The sequence below is a fragment of the Cannabis sativa genome, chromosome 2 (assembly GCF_029168945.1).
Source record: "Cannabis sativa cultivar Pink pepper isolate KNU-18-1 chromosome 2, ASM2916894v1, whole genome shotgun sequence".
Taxonomy (NCBI): Eukaryota; Viridiplantae; Streptophyta; class Magnoliopsida; order Rosales; family Cannabaceae; genus Cannabis; species Cannabis sativa.
In genome coordinates this window covers 86,575,667-86,598,029 of record NC_083602.1, presented here as the reverse complement: position 1 = coordinate 86,598,029, position 22,363 = coordinate 86,575,667, and the positions used below count along the sequence as shown (strand labels likewise).

The window sequence follows — 22,363 nt, the reverse complement described above, 5'->3', positions numbered from 1 at the left end:
CTGACCCTGATGACGTTTCTTATAACTGAAACATTTCGAAAAAGTATAGGGGCCTTCAAAGCTACCCCATTGATCTTCTTGATCCTGCTTCCCTTAAGACTTGTTGTGGGGTGACGTTGTCCAGTTATCATCAACAAATTATCCTGCTAGAACCATTGAGGCAGGAACAACAGGCACCGAAGAAAGAGGTGCATCAAAAGAATCCTACTTCCATAACCTATAGATTTCCTCACATTGTCTTTGAATTTTGTCTTGCATTTCTGCAAACTTTTGCTCCCAACCTTGCAAATTCTATGGTAGATTATCATCACTCTCGCTAGAAGCCCTCCAATGGCTTCTACTTGGTTGCAGGGACAACTAGGATTCTCCAACTGTTACTAGCCTTGACCACATTATCCTGACTTTCTATATTGTACCAGGTGTCCATTCTATAGGACAAACCTGCCAATTTGTAAGTCAGGCTATTCATGCAATGGTCCAAGTTGTAATCTTACTACCGCATATATGGATTTTTAGGCAATGCATTATACAGCTAACATATAACTAACATGCTTTTTCTAATCACGTAGCTTACTAAACAAGTAAAGGCTTACTGAACCTTGAGTCGAGTTTTTCTCAGACGATAATTGTATATCTCTTGATTAGGCACGCTTTGATACCAAAACTGTAACGCCTTAATGATTAGGCACGCTACAGTAAATTTTTTATTTATAGTGCATACTTTTGCTAATCAAAGGATTTTCTCAAAAATCGTGATAAATTTAAACTTTTGATTAACCTTAAACTTTTATAAACATTTACACATAACCATACAAAAGGTCGGGATCCCATTTTTTAAACTTGTTTACATAATCAAAATAAACTTTACAAACATGGCGCACAACGACTACAAAGTGAAGCCCAAGTTGTCCCGAGACTGAACTCACCAAGTCGTACCATCTTGACATGTACCATCATCCCTGAGCTCTGGACTCATTGTTGCTCAGCCTTAGACTTTTCTTTTCCTACACATGCAAGCAATAACTGTGAGTTGACAGACTCGGTAAGAAAAGCATATAACATATACTATATCACTGACTTGTATCTAGGCGCCCATACACCTATCCACAAGGCTTAAGAGATGATTAAGAACTCTCTTAACAAAGGTACGACCTCTGTACCACATGCACTAAGTACTGCTACTGTACTAGTGTTGGTAGGATTTGAACCGTACCCCGAGTACCACTGAGTGTTGTACTACATGCACCACGTCCCTAACCGTAGTAGTGTTGGTAACACAGGCTTGTCCCCTTAAAAATTATATGTTGTATCAATGCACTCAATACTGCTACCATACTAGTGTTGACAGCATATGAATGATATAAACAACATGCATATAATACCATACACATATACATATATATTCTATGCTAGTCTTACCTCTTTTCCGATTCAAGCGTGCCTGTTATCCCAATTTTTGCACTCTGACGTGGCATCACATGATTGGTGACACGTGGAATCCACTTGGAACATCTGCTCGGGAAGTATAGTCTGAGCAGGATGTCTCGCTGGCCTGCCCAGAGCAAAGTATTCAACAATCCGCGCAGAGCGACCAACACTTAGCGAATTTAGCTTTCGCATCCTGAGTCATCAGCACAATCCCTATAACTCAGGGATCAATTTACATGGATATGGCATACACACGATCCCACTATCAGTGTATTCAGCCTCACTCCCACGATCCTTGCATTCAGCATTAATCCCACGATCTTTCTGTTTATACGCATTGTAACGAGAGGGGAAACTCTTCCTCCCCAAGCTTACTAGCCCTATAAATAGTGATGCATATTCAATGGGCAAGAGATCGGTCGAAAAGCAGTTGAGCTAAGACTATACCCTAAATATAATATCTAAGAATTATATATTCAAAGATACTGTTGTAAGAGCTATAAGAAAAGGAATCTTTCTCCTTGATCTTAAGTCAATACAAGTAACGAGGATTAGACTATTATCGAACTGCTTGGGGCTAAACCTCTATAAAATTCTTGTGTCTTTATATTGCTTTATGATATATTTGTTATTATAAATCACTTATCGCTTATAAAATAGACTCGTTGTCGTTGGCTAAAAGCGAGGTCAACATTTTGGTGCTTTCATTGAGAGCAGGATCATGAATCGCTCTTTATTGAACATCCAATCACAAATACGATGGTGCAAACTCGTAGAGGCCTAATTGATCCAGAAAATTCACAGATGCTGGATCCTGCATCGCAGCACCCAGGAAACACAAGGGTTCCGCCAGCTGTTAATCCTGGACAGCCGGCGAACGTGCGGAATGGTGTGAAAGTTTCTATAGATGAAATCGCGCCTGGTGTGCAAGAGACTGGGAATAACAGTTCCGCACCCCACCAGGGCATTCATAACACAACTGTTTCGCCTGGAACCAACGCCGAGACGACCATTGGAGATGCCACTGAATAACAAAATCTCCGTGACGCTCTCAGACTCATGCAGGGTCATAACAATACCATACATCATGATCAGGACGAACTACGCACTGCAGTTTATCTCGCGTTCAACGAACAAAGGAGTATGTTCTCTGAATGGAGAGATAGAGAGATGGAGGCATTAAGGGCTCACCATGCAGAGATTGAAAAATCGTAGTCGGTATGCTACCATGTTGATACGAAAAGCCTACCAAACTGTAGGTCAACAACTGCAGAACGTCATTCCCCTGGGTGAAACAGGTGAAGATCTAGCGATGAATGCTTCTGAGACCGCAAATGGTCAGCCGCCCAATCCCCAGTCACGAGTTCCACTTGTGGGCCACGCGGTAGGCGGACAGACCTTGTCTAGTAATTCATCAGGAGAAGTCATACCTGATGGTTCTGTTGGGTTTTATGCCCTAAATAAAACTCATTTCAATATAATCAGATTTACTCATTAATATAGATCAGAAATAACATTTAATGTTGCATGGTTCACATGATTTATTTCATGATTATATGTACATAATGTATAAATTCATCTGAAACCCTTTTCACATACTTGATCCTGTTTATTGTGTCGTCAACACATTGGAAAGTAAACATGACTATGTGAATAAAGTTTCCTAGATTTATCAGACATAGGGTTTTACTGATATGATAATCTACAACAAGAGTTTACTTGTATTTGGAGAAATACTATGTTCTTTCCAGAGCATTGGTTAAAGTAAAGCTCAGGTTGGATGCATGGAGTATGCATCGGAAGGGACCGATATTGAACTTTGACTTAGATTTATTAAACTTACCGTAATATCTATTCAAGTCAATATCGCCTTAGTTGATCCTAGATCAAATGATCTTAATCCTGATATGATTAGGCTCAATCTTGAAAGGCTATTCGTGTTCTTTGATTTGTTAGTTAAGCCTACTTTTAGGTCAGGGTGATACGTACATTTTGGGAACACGGTAGTGCAATTGAGTGGGAGCGCTATCATAAACATGGAATCTATAGCTTCTATCTGGCGAATAGTAAGCAAAGGATGATCTCCTTCGAGCTTGACCAAACGAACATAAATGGTGGAGTACTCATTTCACATTAGCTGAAATATCATTTATACGGGGTCAAGTGTTTTAAGGAATAAATACATTGTAGGGTGTAACGGTAATTTAATCCCTTTACAGTGTAGATCATTCATATAGAGGATCATTGATCACATTAGGATTATAACAATGGATAACTAATGATGTGTCTATATGGTGGAACATATAGAGCATTCTATATACTGAGAGTGCAATTCTGAGTTCTATGCGTGGATTCAACGAAGAATTAATAAGTTAGTGAATTTTAGTGCTAAATTCTTGATCTACTTATTGGAAGCTCGGTTATATAGACCCATGGTCCCCCCACTAGTTGAGATAATATTGCTTGTAAGACTCATGTAATTGGTTTTGATTAATCAATTATAATTCACAAGTTAGACTATGTCTATTTGTGAAATTTTCACTAAGTAAGGGCGAAATTGTAAAGAAAGAGTTTATAGGGGCATATTTGTTAATTATGATACTTTGTATGGTTCAATTAATAAATATGATAAATGACAATATTATTTAATAATTATTTATAGTTATTAAATAGTTAGAATTGGCATTTAAATGATTGAATTAGGAAATTGGCATTTTTGAGAAAATCAGATACAAAAGTGGTAAAATTGCAAAATTGCAAAAATCAAGGCCCAGTCCACCTTTCATAGGGCCGGCCACTTGTGTTATCTTTTTTAAATGATTTTTTCATTATTTTAATGCCATATAATTCAAATCAAACCCTAGTGGAATGCTATAAATAGATAGTGAAGGCTTCAGGAAAATTACACACTTTCTGAATCAGAAAAACCTGAGCCTCCACTCTCTTCTCTAGCCGCCACTCTCTCTCTCTTTTCTTCCTCAATATTTCGAACCTCTCTTAGTGATTAGAGTAGTGCCCACACACATCAAGTGATACCTCAATCATAGTGAGGAAGATCGTGAAGAAAGATCATCAGCAAAGGAGATTCAGCATCAAAGATTCAGAGAAAGAGATCCAGGTTCAGATATTGATAATGCTCTGCTACAGAAAGGAATCAAGGGCTAGATATCTGAACGGAAGGAGTCATATTATTCCGCTGCACCCAATGTAAGGTTTCCTAAACTTTATATGTGTTTATTTCATCGTTTTAGAAAGTTCATATTTAGGATGTTAATAAACATACTTGTGAGTAGATCTAAGATCCTGGTAAAATAATTCCAACAGGTTCCAACCAGATAAATGGTGCCATTCCACTCGTCAACCAAGCAAATCAACCGCTAAGGCCGCTAGGTAGTTCTATATTTGAAAGGTTGGGCGCAACCCATGACCTAAGAAATGATCTGAATAGAAGAAGGGGAGTAGACGATCAGAATGTTACAACAATCTTACAGCCCGGAACCCGTACTCAAATTCCCGCTCAGAAAGATGCTGACGTAATTCAAATTGACCAGAATGTCGAGCAGGTCAGCACAGCCGTACAGGCTCAGCTAGACGAACTGAACAATATGTTTCATGGCATGGATGGACAAAGAAACAATGATCTTGAGCTAGACCGAGCACGCGGAACTCCTTTCTCACCGAAGATCAATCTCCTGCCACTGCCCCACAAGTTCAAAATGCCGACATGGAAGATGTACACTGGGAGAGAAGATCCCCTTTCCCATCTAAAGTACTTTGAAATGAAAATGGAGTTGCAAGGGGTACGAGGAGATGTATGATGCAGAATCTTCCCTGCCACTTTGTCGGAAGCCGCTCAGAAATGGAATTTCAAGTTGGCTCCTAGAAAGTTTAGTTCATGGAAAACCTTCTCTTCGGAATTCCATGCACAATTCTCCTCCTTGCACAAACTTCCATTGCATTTGGGAGACTTGGTCAAAGTTAAGCGGTGACCAGGCGAGCCACTCCGGGCATACATCAGCAGATTCATGATAGAGGCGACCAAAGTTTCATGGGTAACTGAGGATGGAATGTTATTCACAATACTAGGGGGCATCGAAGTCCTCGGTGAACTCTGAAAGGATATAAGGAAGAACGGGCCGGTAGACTCAATGAGTGATTTCTTGACCGAGCCAATGGCTTCATCAAGCTCGAAGAAGCTATTCAACGAGCGGAAGGTGAGCAAAAGCCTGACAAGTTAAAGGATGCCTCTACTGGAACATCCGCCCAACTTCCCCACTACCCAAACAATTCAAGCTCAAGTGGTAAGCGCTCCACTGGCAAATTCGAACAAGCTCCCCGAGAGAATAATACCAAATACACTGCATTCACTATTCTGACTTAAGATATAGAAAGTGTATACATGGCAACTCAGTCGCAGGCCCCGTATAAGAAGCCTGGGCCCATGAAGAAAGATGCCAACAAAAGGGACATGAAAATGTTTTGTCAGTTCCACGGAGACCACGGCCACAACACTAATGAATGCTACACCTTGAAGCGCGAAATTGAATTCCTAATAAGGAAAAACAATCCACACCTGCAGAAGTATGTTAAGACCGACCAAGGTCAGAGGAACGACAACAACCAAGATTTTCTACCACCACAAGTAGATGGACATCTGTAAGTCATTGTTGGAGGCCCTCACATTGCTAGAGATTTAGGCAAGCTCGGGAGAGGTATGCCCAAACAGTGCAGCATGAGCAAGAAGAAGTCATCCTAGCTGTGGAAGAAAGGAAGCCAAAAGTTCCACGAGCTGGAGAGCTGCCCATAACCTTCAACGATGAAGAGACTGTCAGAATTAGATTTCCGCAGAACGACCTGCTGGTCGTGGAAGTCAAGATAGCCAATAAAATGGTGGCCAGATCCATGATCGATAATGGAGCCTCTTCCAACATCTTGTTCAGAATTGCTTACGAAAAGATGGGACTCCAACTCAAGGATCTAAACCCATGCCTCCAGCCTGTCTATGGTTTCTCCGGTCAAGGAGTCGCACCTTTAGGACAAATTCGTCTACCCCTCACTGTTGGACAAGCTCCGACGACCATGAGTATCATGGCACAGTTCCTAATATTAGATGTTCCTTTAGCTTTTAACGTAATGCTAGGTCGATCGACCTTGTATGACTTAAAGGCTGTCACATCAATATTTCATTCGTGCCTGAAGTTCCCAACAAAGAATGGGGTAGGGTGTCTAAGAGGAAACCAGCAGTCTCCTCGGGAATGTTATAGCCTTGCAGTGGCCAAGGCTAAGAAGGAAGTATCCTCTAGCTAGAACACATACAAGGGAAAAACATTCCCAAGTAGAGAACTTCCCAAGGCGGGGATGAAGATGTGGATCCTCGACTTGGGGACCCAAGCAGGAATGTTGGACCTGTAGAAGAATTAGAAGAGATCGAGATCAACTTAGATATCCTGACCAAAAAGCTAAAGATCGGATAAGGTTTGTTTCTCGAAGTAAAATCAGAATTGATAAAATTTCTGAGAGCAAACTTAGACGCTTTTGCCTGGTCACATGCGGATATGGTCGGAATCGATCCTTCTATCATTTCACATGTTTTGAACATAGATCCCAACTTCCGGGCAGTTCAACAAAAATAAAGGTTGTTGGACAAAGAACGAGCAGTAGCCCTGAAGGATGAAGTTGAAAAGCTGCGCAACAACAACTTCATAATTGAAGCCTTCTAACCGGCTTGGGTCGCGAATCCCGTACTAGTGCCAAAGTCGAACAAGAAATGGCGAGTCTGTATTGATTTCACAGACCTCAACAAGGCATGCCCTAAAGACTGTTTTCCACTTCCAAGAATCGATCAGCTCGTAGATGCAACAGCAGGGCACGAAATATTAAGCTTCATGGATGCTTACTCAGGCTACAATCAAATCAAAATGCATCCACCAGACCAAGAACATACAAGTTTCCAAATAGATATGGGTCTCTATTGCTACAAAGTCATGCCGTTTGGTCTAAAAAACGCTGGAGCTACGTACCAAAGATTGGAAAACAAATTGTTTAAAGACCAGATCGGGAGAAATATGGAAGTGTACGTGGATGATATGCTCGTCAAATCCAGAAAGGCTGGGGGGCACATATACGACCCGAACGAATGCTTCAAAATCCTTAGAAAATACAACATGAAACTAAATCCCTTAAAGTGTTCCTTCGGAGTCAGCTCGGGAAAGTTTCTAGGCTTCATCGTCAATGCCCGGGGAATTGAAGCTAATCCAGTAAAGATTCAAGCCCTCCTGGATATGAACTCGCCAACAAAAACCAAAGAAGTGCAAAGCTTAATTGGTGGGATCGCCGCGCTCAGCAGATTTGTTTCAAAATCAACAGACAAGTGTGTCCCATTCTTCAACATCCTATGAGGAAACAAGCAGTTCAAGTGGACAAAGGAGTGTGAAAAAGCTTTCCAAGAGCTAAAGGCACAACTTGCGAAACCTACTGTACTCTCAAAACCTCTGGACGGCGAGGAACTGGGAATATACTTAGTTGTCACGGAACATGCCGTGAGTGTCGTACTAATCAGAGAAGAGAATAATGTACAGCACCCAGTCTATTACATCAGTAAAAGACTCATTGAGGCCAAGTACGGATACCTGTTAATAGAAAAGCTCGCCTACTGCCTCATTCTAGCAACAAGGAAGTTGAGGCCTTATTTTCAAGCTCAGCCTGTTCGGGTATATACCAACCAACCACTACGCCAAATACTGCAAAAACCAGATGCTTCTGGACAGCTACTTAAGTGGGCGGTAGAGTTGGGCCAGTACGAAATCACTTTCCAACCCCGAACATCAACCAAAGGCCAAGCCTTGGCAGACTTTGTGGTAGAATGCACAGGCAAAAAAGAAAGCATACCACGAAGCAACCCCGAGCCGGTACAAATATCTCAGCGAAGTCACAATAAAGATAAACTGACCTGGAAACTACATGTAGATGGGTCAGCTACCGATCAACTATCTGGTGCAGGGATTGCCCTTGTCATGCCTGGGGGGCAACACCTACACGCTGCAGTCAAGTTCAGATTCAGAGCATCTGACAACGAAGCCGAGTATGAAGCTCTAATCGCTGGGCTAAGACTAGCCTAAGAGATCAAGGTCGAACACATCAAAATCTGCATTGACTCATAGCTGGTGGTAAATCATGTATTTGGAGAATATGATGTTGGAATTATTTTACCAGGATCTTAGATCTACTCACAAGTATGTTGATTAACAACCTAAATATGAACTTCTAAAACGATAATAAGTAAACACATATAAAGTATGAGAAACCTTACAATGGGTGCAGTGGAATAATATGTCTCCTTCCACTCAGATCTCTAACCCTTGATTCCTTTCTGTTCCAGAGTATAATCAAGATCTGAGTCTGAATGTCCTTCTCTTGGATTTGACCCTTCACAGTCTTCCAAACTATGATTGAGGTACTATTTGTTGTGTGTGGGCACTACTCTCTCACTAGGTATTTCGAAATTGTGTCTCTTGTTTAGAAGAAGAAGAAGAGGGTCGGCTATATGTAGTGGGAAAAGTGAAGGCTCAACTTTCTGAAAGAAGCAGTTTCTTGAATTACTGAACAATTGCTTAACTGCCTTACTCAGTGTGAGCCATCACTTTCTATTTATAGATAACTACTAGGTTTAGGTTAGTAATTAATTGCCATTAAAATAATGAAAATAATAATTGGAAAATGCATGCATAAGTGGCTGGCCATGGGTGTTATTGGGCCTCACTTGGGTTTCGCAATTTTCACAATTTCTATTTCTATTTTCCCAAAAATGTCAATTTTCCAATTCTAACCATTTAAATGACAAAACTAATTATTTAATAACTAAAATAGATTATTAAATAATATTTTCATTTAATATAATTATTAATTAGACATATAGAGTCTCTTAATTAATAAATAAACCTAGAATCTCTTTTTTTTACAATTTCACCCCTGTTTAGTGAAAATTCATAAATTAGACATAGTCTAACTTTAGAATTATAATTGATTAATCATAAATCAATTATTGAGTCTTACAAACAGTATGGTCTCAACTAGAATGGGGACCATGGATCTATATTATTGAGCTTCCAATAAGTCGAACCGAATTTACCAAGTAAATTCCCTAACTTATTAATTCCTTGTTGAATCCACTCTTAGAACTTGGAATTGCACTCTCAGATTTATATAGAGCATTCTATATGTTCCACGATATAGATATGCTATCTCATTTAACCGTCGTTATAATCTTAATGTGATCAAAGATCATCTATATAGATGATTTACATCGAGAAGGGATAAAATTTATCATTTTCACCCCTCAATGTATTTGGCCCCTTAAAACACTTATCTACCTGTAAATGATGTTTTAGTGATCTAAGATATAGTCACTGAAACAAGAGCTCATCCATTTACTTCTATTTAGCTAAGCTCGAAGGGAATCATCACTTGACTTCTATACACCAATAGAAGCTATAGATTCTATATTTATGTTCAGCGCTCCCACTCAGTCATACTATCATGTTCCCAAAATATACGTATCACCCTGACCCAAAAGTAGGCTTAACTAATAACTCAAAGAACATGAATAGCACTCCTGAGATTGAGCCTAAGCATATCAGGATTTAGATTCTTTTAATCTAAGATCAACTGGTGATATTGACTTGCAAAGATACAACGGTAAGTTTATAATATCTTGACTAAGTTCAATATCGGTCCAGTCCAATGTATACTCTATACATTCGAAACTAGTATACTTTTACCAATGTCCTGGAAAGAACATAACACTTACTCCAAGTGTAAGTAGACTTCATCGCTGATTATCACATCAGTGTAAATCCAACACTGATGAAATATGGACTTAGTCTTTTGAATCATATAATCACAATCACATTCCACTGTGTTCACAATACTGTAATTGTGAATAAATATATGTTCTGGACTTAACTGATTTTGTGTATATATTAAATATGTATATTAAACCATAAACATGAAAAAAATACATGTTAACATAAATCACTTCAAATCTCTTAAATAGATAACTAATCAGATTGTAATGGGTTTTATTTAGGGCACAAAACCCAACATATGAGGCTCGGGGAGAAAAGATGATAGCATATCTGAGCAAAATACATGATGTGCTCGCACAATTCAAAAGCTATGGTCTTAGAAAAATTCCAACAAAAGAAAATACAACTACTGACGCGTTAGCTCGATTGGCAAGCAACAATGTAAGTGACAAGGAAAACTTGGTTCCTATCCAATTCCTCGAAGAGCCTAGCATCAATGGCACGGAAGAAATTGAAATGATTGATACATCCCCAAACTGGATGACACCAATAGCGGCCTACCTCGAGTCTGGGAAACTCCCAGATAACTGAATTGAAGCTTGGAAAATGAGAAGGAAAGCTGCACGGTATATCATAGTAGAGGAAGTCATGTACAGAAGAGGATTCTCGATGCCATTGTTGAGATGTGTCACTCATGAAGAAGCTACACGGCTCCTATCCGAAGTACACGACAGATTCTGTGGAAATCATGCCTCCAGACAAAGCTTATCCAAGAAAATTCTAAGGCAAGGTTACTTCTGGCCGACAATGATTGAAGATTCAAAAGCCTATGTTAAGAAGTGTGACAAATGTCAGAGATTTTTAAAGATACTAAGAGCTCCACCCAACGAGTTAACATAGATGTAAAGTCCGTCGCCCTTTGCCATTTGGGGGATCGACCTGATCGGACAATTACCCAAAGGTAAAGGTGGAGTGCAGTATGCAGTGGTAACGGTTGATTACTTTACTAAGTGGACTGAAGCCGAACCACTCGCAACCATTACATCAAAGAAAGTTCAAGACTTTATTGTGAAGAACATAATATGCCAGTTCGGACTACCGTACAAAATAGTTTAAGATAATGGCAAGCAGTTCGACAGCCAATCCTTTACTGATTTCTGTGCGAACCAGGGTATCATCAAAAGTTTCTCCGCAGTGGTGCATCCTCAGGCAAACGGTCAAGTTGAAGCAGCCAACAAAACCTTGAAGTTTACACTGAAGGAAAAACTTGAAGATGCCGAAGGAAACTGGCTAGAAGAGCTTCCTGAAGTTCTATGGTCATACCGTACAACTAAAAAAACGGCAACTAGACAGACACAATTTGTAATGGCGTACGGTTATGAAGCTATGCTGCTCGTCGAACTTGAGCCACCTTCCCACAGAAGATTGACGTACGATCAAGGTACCAATCACATACTCCTTGCACAATCACTTGATGAAATCGAAGAAAGACGAGCAACTGCAAACTTAAAGTTGATGGCCCATCAACAAAAAGTAGGTCACTATTTCAACAAACAAGTGGCTCAGAAATTCTTCGTTGGAGATATGGTCCTGAGAAGGGTATTCCTAAACACCAAAGACAGTACGAAGGTGTACTTGGACCTAACTGGGAAGGACCATATATAGTGGTCGAAGTTCTCGACTCTGGAGCATACTAGTTAGGTAAGTATGACGAAAAAATGTAACTCATTCTAGTACCACGGTATTGGAATTGAGAACATGTAAGAAAATACTACCAATAAAGTGTTGCGTTTTATGCCCTAAATAAAACTCATTTTAATATAGATCAGAAATAACATTTAATGTTGCATGGTTCGCATGATTCATTTCATGATTATATGTACATAATGTATGAATTCATCTGAAACCCTTTTCACATACTTGATCATGTTTATTGTGCGGTAAACACATTGGAAAGTAAACATGACTATGTGAATAATGTTTCCTAGATTTATTAGACATAGGGTTTTACTGATATGATAATCTACAACAGAGTTTACTTGCATTTGGAGAAATGCTATGTTCTTTCCAGAGCATTGGTTAAAGTAAAGCTCAGGTTGGATGCATGGAGTATGCATCGGAAGGGACCGATATTGAACTTTGACTTAGATTTATTAAACTTACCGTAATATCTATTCAAGTCAATATCGCCTAGTTGATCCTAGATCAAATTATCTTAATCCTGTTATGATTAGGCTCAATCTCAGGAGGCTATTCGTGTTCTTTGATTTGTTAGTTAAGCCTACTTTTAGGTCAGGGTGATACGTACATTTTGGGAACACGGTAGTGCAATTGAGTGGGAGCGCTAACATAAACATGGATTCTATAGCTTCTATCTAGCGAATAGTAAGTAAAGGATGATCTCCTTCGAGCTTGACCAAACAAAAATAAATGGTGGAGATCTCATTTCACATAAGCTAAAATATCATTTATACGGGTTAAGTGTTTTAAGGATTAAATACATTGTAGGGTGTAACGGTAATCTAATCCCTTTACAGTGTAGATCATTCATATAGAGGATCATTGATCAAATTAGGATTATAACAATGGATAACTAATGATGTGTCTATATGCACTACTACAATCTTGGCCTTTAGAGGCTGTTTTTTCACTCCCACTTATAAAAAGGGAAGCTAAAGGGTGTGAAAATACCCGTTTTTTTCGAAATTGACATTTAGAGGCGGTTTTTTGATAAAAACCGTAGGTATAAAATTGCATTATACCATTTAGAGGCGGTTGGGAAATAATTTTTTTTTTTTTTAGGTTTAGCCCTATGCCGTCGGTTCCTTTATAGGAACCGACGGCATAGGGTACACGTGTTTGCTGACACGTGTACCCTATGTCGTCGGTTCTTATAAAGGAACCGACGGCATAGGGCTATAAAACTACCCCTTCGACTCAGCTTTCTTCCTCACTCGACCAAACCCAGCCAAAGCCAAACCAGCACCCAGCTGCAGAGACGAAAAACCCTCGCCGACCACCGCCTCCACCACCCATTTCTCCCCCATTTCTCAACCATTTGAGCCCATTTTTGTTGCAAAATCTTCTATTTTCGATACTTAATCCTATACACCCAAAAAGTTTTAATTTTTTTCCCTATTTCACTGTCATCCGAACCTATACAAAAATAGTGGGTATAACTCCGGCCACCATTTTTTGTTGAGAAAACATTGAATCTCAACCTCTTTTAAGGTATAAATATAGTTTCTATTCATTTTTATAATGTACATTGTTTTATTTTTAGTTTTTGTAAATTATTTTTTGGGTTTTTTAATTTTAATGGTAATATTGTTGTGTTGTATGTGTATAGTGCCCGGATTTTTTACGGAATTGCTCGTCGGATTGCGGTTATTAGGTAAAAATTTAAAGCTCAACATATAGTATATATATGTAATTTTATATTTTATTGAATATGTGTGTATATAATGTGTGTATATTAGTGTGTGTATAGTTTAGAAATAAAAATTTTAAAATTAAATTAGTGTGGGAAATAATTTTTTTTTGAGATAATAGTGTGAGATATAATTGATTATATATATATGTATGTATAATTTAGTAACTAAGTAACTTGTTACTATTTTTAATAACTAGTTATAAGTAATGAAATAATTATTTTTGCAATTTCGTTGTATTTGTTTATATTGTAGGTTCGGTATAATTTTGTGTGTAGTGTATTTGAGCTTGCATTGATAGGTATATACTTTAACTAACTTTTTCTTATTATATAATTAATTATCAATGCATGTTAGTTGAGTTTGAATATCTTAAATATTCATCCGTAGTGAAGTAGGTTCTGCGAATACATGTACTGCGGTCGGATGGGTGGATAAATTTTGTATTGGTTATCTGTTTTGTTTGTTATTTTAGGCACTTTTAAAATTTTTGGGAACGTCCAATTACAGTCGTTGTGCTGCCGAAATTTCGGTAGAATTAGGATAAATCTTACTAAAAAAATATTAATATTTACATCACCCAAAGAACTAATTAGCTATAACATAGTAATAAGATGTTAGGTCACTAAAAAATAATCTAACCATTTGTTATGTTAGCTTACTAATCTAGTGAAAATGGTGACCTTAATTTTAAAATTTCTTTCAAAATTGGAATCAAACATGCCCAAAAATTCATCTTTGCCATAACTAATAAAAAAAATAAAAATAAATCCCAATATCATTTCAATCATCTTCTTTTTAGGTATAATTGATGACCATTGTAATGATTAGCTACATGGTCCACAACATGTTTAACACTTTACTAAAATCACAATCCTTAAGCTAAAAGTCATTCATCATTACACATAATAATAGTAATAAAAAAAAAGTTACTTAATTATGGAAGAAGAATACAAATGCAATAACAGATAAAAATAATAAAAGTAAATTAAAGCAAAAAACACATTTCTTATGCTTAAATCATTGATTCATTGTTCTGTTAACCTAAAATAGAAACCCAAAGAAATCGAACGAGACTTACTTCCATTAACATACTCCAACTCGGGAATGACTTGATATATAGCTTACTTTATATTGTGGTTGTGAATGTTCCTAAATCATTAACATATTGTTTATGCTTTTAATATTTCATATACACTACTTGTTAAATCATTAACATATTGTTTATGCTTTTAACATACTCATTTCATTGTTATAACGTTATGTAGAAAAAGGACCTCGAAGTTGCAGATCCTCCCCGCCACCGTGTTTGGATTAAATCTCGCACCAAGAGTAGAAAACTTGTCACTGATTACGACAAGGAAATTGCCGAGAAGATAGTAAGTATATATTAATCCTTAATTGAGTTCTACTCATGAGTTAGTGTATATAATTCATATACTAATTGCTTAAATATATGCGTGCATTAGGCTCAATTAGAGGAGAAGCTTAGTCAGGGACAAATTCAGGTCCAGGGCCAAAACGATATCCTCACGCAGGCGCTCGGGACACCAGAGCATCCTGGACGTGTCAGGGCTGCTGGGTATGCTATTACTTCAAATGTTATTTATTTAGTTACACAAATGAAATCGTTGCTAATTTGCATTTTATGATTTGTAGGTTCCTGACCAGGGCATCTCAACTGTTCGGCAGGAAGAAAAGGGAAGTGTCTGATGTTGTGGCTCGGCAAGCGAAGGAGATTGAACAATTAAAAGCCGAAGTCCAATCCCTTAAGCAGCAGAGGAACGCTGCCGAACAAGAGGAAGAAGGAGAGGTGGCTGGTGAGGCGTATGTTCCACAACCATACGCTCCTCAGGATGAGGTACAACCACAAATTTATGCTGAGGAGTTCATTTCCCTCAACGACCAAGGTATCCTATACAATTTTGATGACCATGCGGCCCTTAATCAGCAAGTACATCTCTGCTCTGACAACATCGACAATATTGTGGCCCGAGGGTATTTGTACGAGCATGTGGGTAAGATCAAAGTTCACTGCCAGGATTACGATGATTCACATGCTCGGATCATGGTTTCGGAAATCCTGCAAGAGGACGCTGAAATCCCAGTCCCAATTGAAGAGTTCAGATATGTTAGGGACGTGTACCAGATGTTCCTTCCTTGGCCTAAACACTTAATTTTAACAACCGAGGTAACTTCTCAACTGAAATTAATTATTAATGATTAGTGGAGTTTGAATATCTTTAATATTCATCCGTAGTGAAGTAGGTTCTGCGAATATATGTGCTGCGGTGGGATGGATGAACAAACTACTGTTATATATGTGTTATTTGTCGTTATACAGCCATGTTCAAAATTTTTGGGGTCATTCAATTACAACCGTTATGCTGCCGAAATTTCGGTAGAATTTAGATAAAATTTGATATATATATATATATTATGTTCTGTTTTGTTTAGGGTCCACTCGCTCAACCGCCCTCAAGACGTGATGCGTCAAAGGGGAAAGCTCCGATGCTTTCTCCACAAAGCCGTGGTGCACGGGAAGATGAGTTGTTCACGGAAGAGAAGATGGCGTTGATCCCTAATTCGCTAAAATGGATTATTCATGAATTCCTAAGGCTCAAAGATAAACGTGATATAATCACAATTTCTGTCCCCCGAGGATTCATTGCACCGCGTACCCAGATCATTTTATCTGGAGAGGATTTGCAGCAGGTTGCTACGTGTAACTACATCGGCAACCAGGGAATGCTGTTTGGAATGATGTATACTCTTCTTTAATCTAATTAACCTTATATCAAATTATAGTTAAATTATTATAAGGCACTAACAGTTTTTTTTGGCAGGCACATATGGGAGAGCATCAACGGTCTGAGAAAAATTTTCAAGTTTTACGACCCAGAGCTTCTCACAGTGCATGGGATCAGCGATGAAGAACAGAGTCAGTCTTTTGACGATGCGGCAAGACGATTGGCTAATTGGTTATCATTAATGAACAGCAACCACCAAATGTTCTTTATTCCTTGGAATATCGGGTAAACTTTATTAAATTCTTTAGTGCTAATTGTTCATTTCTATATTATGTCTTCAAATTATTTTTATACTATCTTACTTATATTCCAATATAATTTTCTAGGATGCATTGGACGCTAGTGGTGGTTGCACCAAGGAAAATTATCCATTTAAACCCTGTAAAAGGCCGCCCAATTCCCGAAGAAATAGAACAAATGATCGGAAGGTAATTATTTAATGACTTCTTATGTAACGAATTTAAATTAACTAACGAATTGAAATGCTAATATAATTTTCCCAAACAGGGCATTCATGTATATAGGGGACGCACATCAGTATCTTGGCCCGTGGCAAGGAATTTCACAAGCAAACTGTCCAAGACAACCTAAAAGCCAAGAATGCGGTTTTTATGTTTTGAAATATATCACTGACATCGTCGCACGTGCCAACCCCAACCGTTACATAGAAGATCAAAAAGCTGTAAGTTTTAATTATTGATCATAGTATATAAATTTTATAATAACAAATATATAATATACATATACATAAACTAATATAAATTTTTAATTTTTTTAACAGTTTGGGGGTAAGAAGCAATACGATCCAAAAACAGAATTGTTACCACTACAGCGAAAGTGGATCGAACAATTGATGGCGGTGATTCACGGTGACGATTGAGGTTCAAAGGTCGAAGAATTTTTCTTCATTATGTAATTTTTATAGATTAACTTGTAATTAGATTTATTAACTTATTAATATTTTTAACTAATTTTACATGTTTGTGTAATATTTAATTATTTTTATGAAATCAAATTATATTTTTACCCAAATTTAATTACTATTTAATTTAAAATGTAATTAATATATAATTAAATTAAATAAATATGTAATTTAAAATTTAAATAAATATGTAATTTAAATTAAATATAATAATATATAAATTAATAAATATAAAATTAAAATTATATAATTAAATTAAAAAAAATGAAAAAAACTGAAATCTGCTCACTTTTGGCGTCGGTTCCTACAACCCCTATGGCGTCGGTTATTGGCTAGGAACCGACGCCATATATACCCCTATGGCGTCGGTTCCTAGCTAATAACCGACGCCATAGGGGTATATATGGCGTCGGTTCATATAAACCCTTTAGCGTCGCCCTGATAGGCGTCGGTAGCGAATTTCGCGAAAACCGACGCCTAAAGGGCTTAAAAACCGCCTCTAAAGGGTGTTTTTGTAGTAGTGATGGTGGAACATATAGAACTTTCTATATACTGAGAGTGCAATTCTAAGTTCTATGCGTGGATTCAACGAAGAATTAATAAGTTAGTGAATTTTAGTGATAAATTCTTGATCTACTTATTGGAAGCTCGGTTATATAGACCCATGGTCCCCGCACTAGTTGAGATAATATTGCTTGTAAGACTTATATAATTGGTTTTGATTAATCAATTATAATTCTCAAATTAGACTATGTCTATTTGTGAATTTTTCACTAAGTAAGGGCGAAATTGTAAAGAAAGAGTTTTAGGGGCATATTTGTTAATTATGATACTTTGTATGGTTCAATTAATAAATATGATAAATGACAATATTATTTAATAATTATTTATAATTATTAAATAGTTAGAATTGGCATTTAAATGGTTGAATTTGAAAATTGGCGTTTTTGAGAAAATGAGATGCAGAAAAGATAAAACTGCAAAATTGCAAAAAGTGAGGCCCAAATCTACTATTTTGAAAAATTAAATATCTAAGTTGATTTTCATCATACTTAAATATTTCTTTTTCAAGACACTTAATTAAATAGAAAATTATTTTTAGTTGAAATTTATTTTTTCAACTTAATTTACATAATTTTCAAAATATATTTTTTCTTTATTTTATTAATCAAATTTCGAAATTGCATTTCTTAAATGCTGGAATTTCGAATTTTACTTGAAAAATAGATTAAGTTGTAAATTAATTATTTATTTTAATTAATTCTTGGATCAACTTAAATCAATGATTTTTTTCATTTATTGATTAATTTAAAATAAATTGAATTAAAGTATATTATTAGAAATTGAATTAATTAGTCAAATAAAAATCTAGATAGATATTATCTATTTTTGCTTGAAGTATTTTTCTAGTGTATTTAATTAAATAGAAAATTAATATTTAAGTTGGTTTTCATCATCATACTTAAATATTTGAAATTTTTCTTATATATTTAATTAAATAGGAAAATTAAATTAATTTTATTAATTAATTTTGGGCCAACATTAAATTAGAATAATTTTTCCAGGATTTATTTTTTTATTTTAACATGCATTTTCGAAAATTGTATCCTTGAATACTTTAATTTTTCAAAATGCAATATATATTTATAGAAAATTAAATTTGAGTTGTAAATTACTTTAAATTAATTTTGTAACAACTTAAATTGAATATTTTTCTAAATATTTATTGGAAATTATTACTAAGATAGAAATAATTCATGTTATTTTCATATCCATCTAAGTAAAATTTATAAATATTAAATTAAAATTTATATTTAGAATATTTCATTCTAAATTGGAAATTTTAATTAAATAAATAAAAATAAATGGATTAAATAAAGAGAATCAAAGAAAATACAACTCTCTTTAAATAATGAGCTTTATTATTATTAAGATATTCGATCTCCATTGTTGGTCTTACAATAGTTAAATATTTTCAGTATAACCTCGAGACGCTAGACTTCGTCCCCCTATGGATGGTTATTCGTTGAACGCATTTAACACCGTAAGATCTCATTTGATAAGTGTTTTGTAAGTTTTCGTCTCTATTAGACTCTCCCCTACGGTGACTACTTAGAGATAAACTTATAAAACATGAAACAATGGTGGAAGCTCATAAAACGAGAATAACCTTGACTCTCGCCTACCGGGACAACGTTGGATTCTTATTTTGATCGAATAAAAGGTTGCTAGAATGGTTTCTATTTTAGATGAGCTGACAACTCTATTCAATGAATGATACTTTGACTCTCGCCTACCAGGACACTGTATCAGTTTGTTGGAAACCTTAGAAATTATTTAGGATTGTATGTTTTAGTATTTTCACTTGTCATTCCTACTTGCTATATTTTTAATAATTTCTGAATTGTGTATGAATTTATATTGAACCATGTTATTTTCTGTTATTAAGTTGTAGTTTAATTTCGAATCTTCATTGTTGGTCTAACATGTTTGTTTTTCTAATGAGATAAATCCCTAGTGAATTTTCACCATTAGACATATATAATAGTGTTAGATCTCGAAAGATAACTATTGTATATGCAACATCTAGCTGTTCATCAATTGATGACACCTTAGACTAGTATTTTTACAATATGAAACAAGAAGATTACATAATAAGATTACTTTGACTCTGGTTAATCGAAGCATCGTTGGATTCTTATTTATAAACGAAATTATCCTAGTTCCTCTTAGCTTATTCATTGCGAATTAGCTCAATAACATATCATTGGATGAATGGTCTATAAATCATTTCATGTCATTCTATATTTTCTCTTAAGAAATTAAATGACGCATATGATTGTAACCCCGAAATTATATTCCCAATTGATATAAATCCTCAATCTTAGAAATCTCCTACTTGTATGGGAAAATCTGACTTAGAGTTAAATTATTAGTGGTGGTCCAAGAAAGAATTACTCATTATATTTGGTTGAATTTAAGTCTTTGACTTTAATTTTAGAATCCAAACAGAAATTTTCTTATATTTCTATTTCAAGGAAGCAATACAGTTACACTTTCCAAGTGTTTAATATCCATCTTCTATTAATGGATTCAAACTGTATGGAATATGAGTTAGGTATTCTGTGACCAGGATCCACTTGCACTATTCTAAGAATTCTTTGATGTAACTAAACCTAAGTCATCAAAAGACACTACCACATTGTTTTTTAATCTATGGCATTTGTATCTTGTTCATAATGGATTTGACAAGATCAATCTCTGCAAAGAGTTAATATGCCTATATCCACTGAAAGTAGTTCATCTCATTCACATATGGATGTACATTCAGGGGTGGATATGAGTTTTTTTTTTTCGTTGTAATCTTAAACGATCACTCTAGATTATACCTTATGCAAAGAAATTTGAAATGTTTGAAAAATTTCTTAAATTTCTAGCAATGGTTAAATCCATTAAGGTAAGTGGTTAAAGATCTTGCGAACTGATAGGGGTGGAGAAATTGTTAGTAGATATGCAGTTCAAAGATCATTAAATTAATTTTTGAATTATATCCAAACTTACCTCCCCAAAAATTTCGAGTTGCATATTGATGATTAGTTACTAGTCGTTGCCTAATTCCTTCTATGGTAATACAATTTCAGAATGATGTAATGGTTGTATACTTAATGTAAATCATTACTAGATTCATGGATGACCTAATCAAAATCTTAAGAAAAGTTAGAACTGTTAACCATGGTTTGTTAGCTATTCTAAGTGATTAGGGGTGTACTATCCCATAGTCAATAGATAAGAAAGTGTTTGTTCAAACAAATACTAGTTTTTCTAAGATAATGACTAAGTCTGAAAATAAAGTAGCAAATAAAGGAGATATTTATTTCTTCATTCCAAAAGTGTTCAATCATCTTATATGACATATGATGATCCCACTGCCTCTGTTGTCTTGTCACAACCGAAGAGATCAATACCATTTAGTTTTCTTAGACATAATTCACGGTACATTATCGTAGTGGGAAAGTTTCTAGGAACTCACCTTCTTATGACTTGGGAGACACTAGTGATTAATATCCATTGTGAGTTTAAACAAGTAATGGATTGTCAAGATAAGAAACTAAGAAGAAAAGCCAATAGAACTATGGTTTAATCCATTCACATGGAGTAACCTAAAGTTTTATATTACAAGGACATAAAAGGAAATTTTCGTTTATAAGTCTATTCAATAAACTTAACAAAACTTCCTGTTCCTAGTATTATATGTTTGAGTTTATCTAATCCTATGGATTTTGGTATACCTGGTAATTACTTACTCTAATGCAAGCAACTTACTTTAGTAAGATGCTGAAGCATTTTCTTTCTAATGGCAATCTATAGAAGCTTCACAACTTCTTAGGCAAAGATTTTATTTATCTAAGGAAAAGTCTCAACTATTCCAGAAAAGATAAAGCCATGAAAGAATTTCTTATATCAACAGTGAGAGGTCTTAGATATGCTTTTGTATGCCTTAGACCAGACACCTGCTGTTGAGTGGGAGTAATGAGTAGGTATCAGATTAATCCAGGAGAAGAACATGTTGGGTTTTATGCCGTAAATAAAACTCTTTACTATCTGATTAGTTACCAATATAAGAAATTTGAAGTGATTGATGTTTGCATGAATTTTACATGCTAATGGTTTAATCTGTTTATTACATTCACACACAGAATCAGTTAAATCCAGATCATATGTTTATTAACAATTAGAGTATCGTCAACACAGTGGAATATGATTGTGATCATATGAATCAAAAGACTTGGTCCCTGTTTCATCAGTGTTTTGGATTTACACTAATGTGATAATAAGCGATGATGTGTACTTACACTTGGAGTAAGTGTTATGTTCTTTCCAGGACATTAGTAAAGTATACTAGTTTCGAATGTATGGAGTATACATTGGACTGGACCGATATTGCAACTAAGTTAAGATATTACAAAC

The 22,363-nt window shown here is 35.9% G+C and overlaps 1 protein-coding gene across 1 annotated transcript; it reads left to right on the top strand.

The window, feature by feature from the left end:
- Positions 1 to 14,936: 14,936 nt before the first annotated feature.
- LOC133035148 (uncharacterized) lies at positions 14,937 to 17,887 on the top strand. Its single transcript, XM_061110958.1, has 8 exons — positions 14,937 to 15,042; positions 15,133 to 15,245; positions 15,323 to 15,854; positions 16,121 to 16,428; positions 16,510 to 16,698; positions 16,800 to 16,901; positions 16,981 to 17,155; positions 17,255 to 17,887. Exons 3-8 carry the CDS (start codon positions 15,732 to 15,734, stop codon positions 17,351 to 17,353), a joined length of 996 nt encoding a protein of 331 aa, XP_060966941.1. The 5' UTR covers positions 14,937 to 15,042; positions 15,133 to 15,245; positions 15,323 to 15,731; the 3' UTR covers positions 17,354 to 17,887.
- The last annotated feature ends 4,476 nt before the right edge of the window (positions 17,888 to 22,363 follow it).

Excerpts from the sequence above, each read along its gene's own strand:
- LOC133035148 (XM_061110958.1), top strand. The coding sequence starts at position 15,732 with ATGGTTTCGGAAATCCTGCAAGAGGACGCTGAAATCCCAGTCCCAATT. Across the intron at positions 16,902-16,980 it reads ATAGAACAAATGATCGGAAG|GGCATTCATGTATATAGGGG; the intron begins GTAATTATTTAA and ends TTTCCCAAACAG. Across the intron at positions 17,156-17,254 it reads ACATAGAAGATCAAAAAGCT|TTTGGGGGTAAGAAGCAATA; the intron begins GTAAGTTTTAAT and ends TTTTTTTAACAG.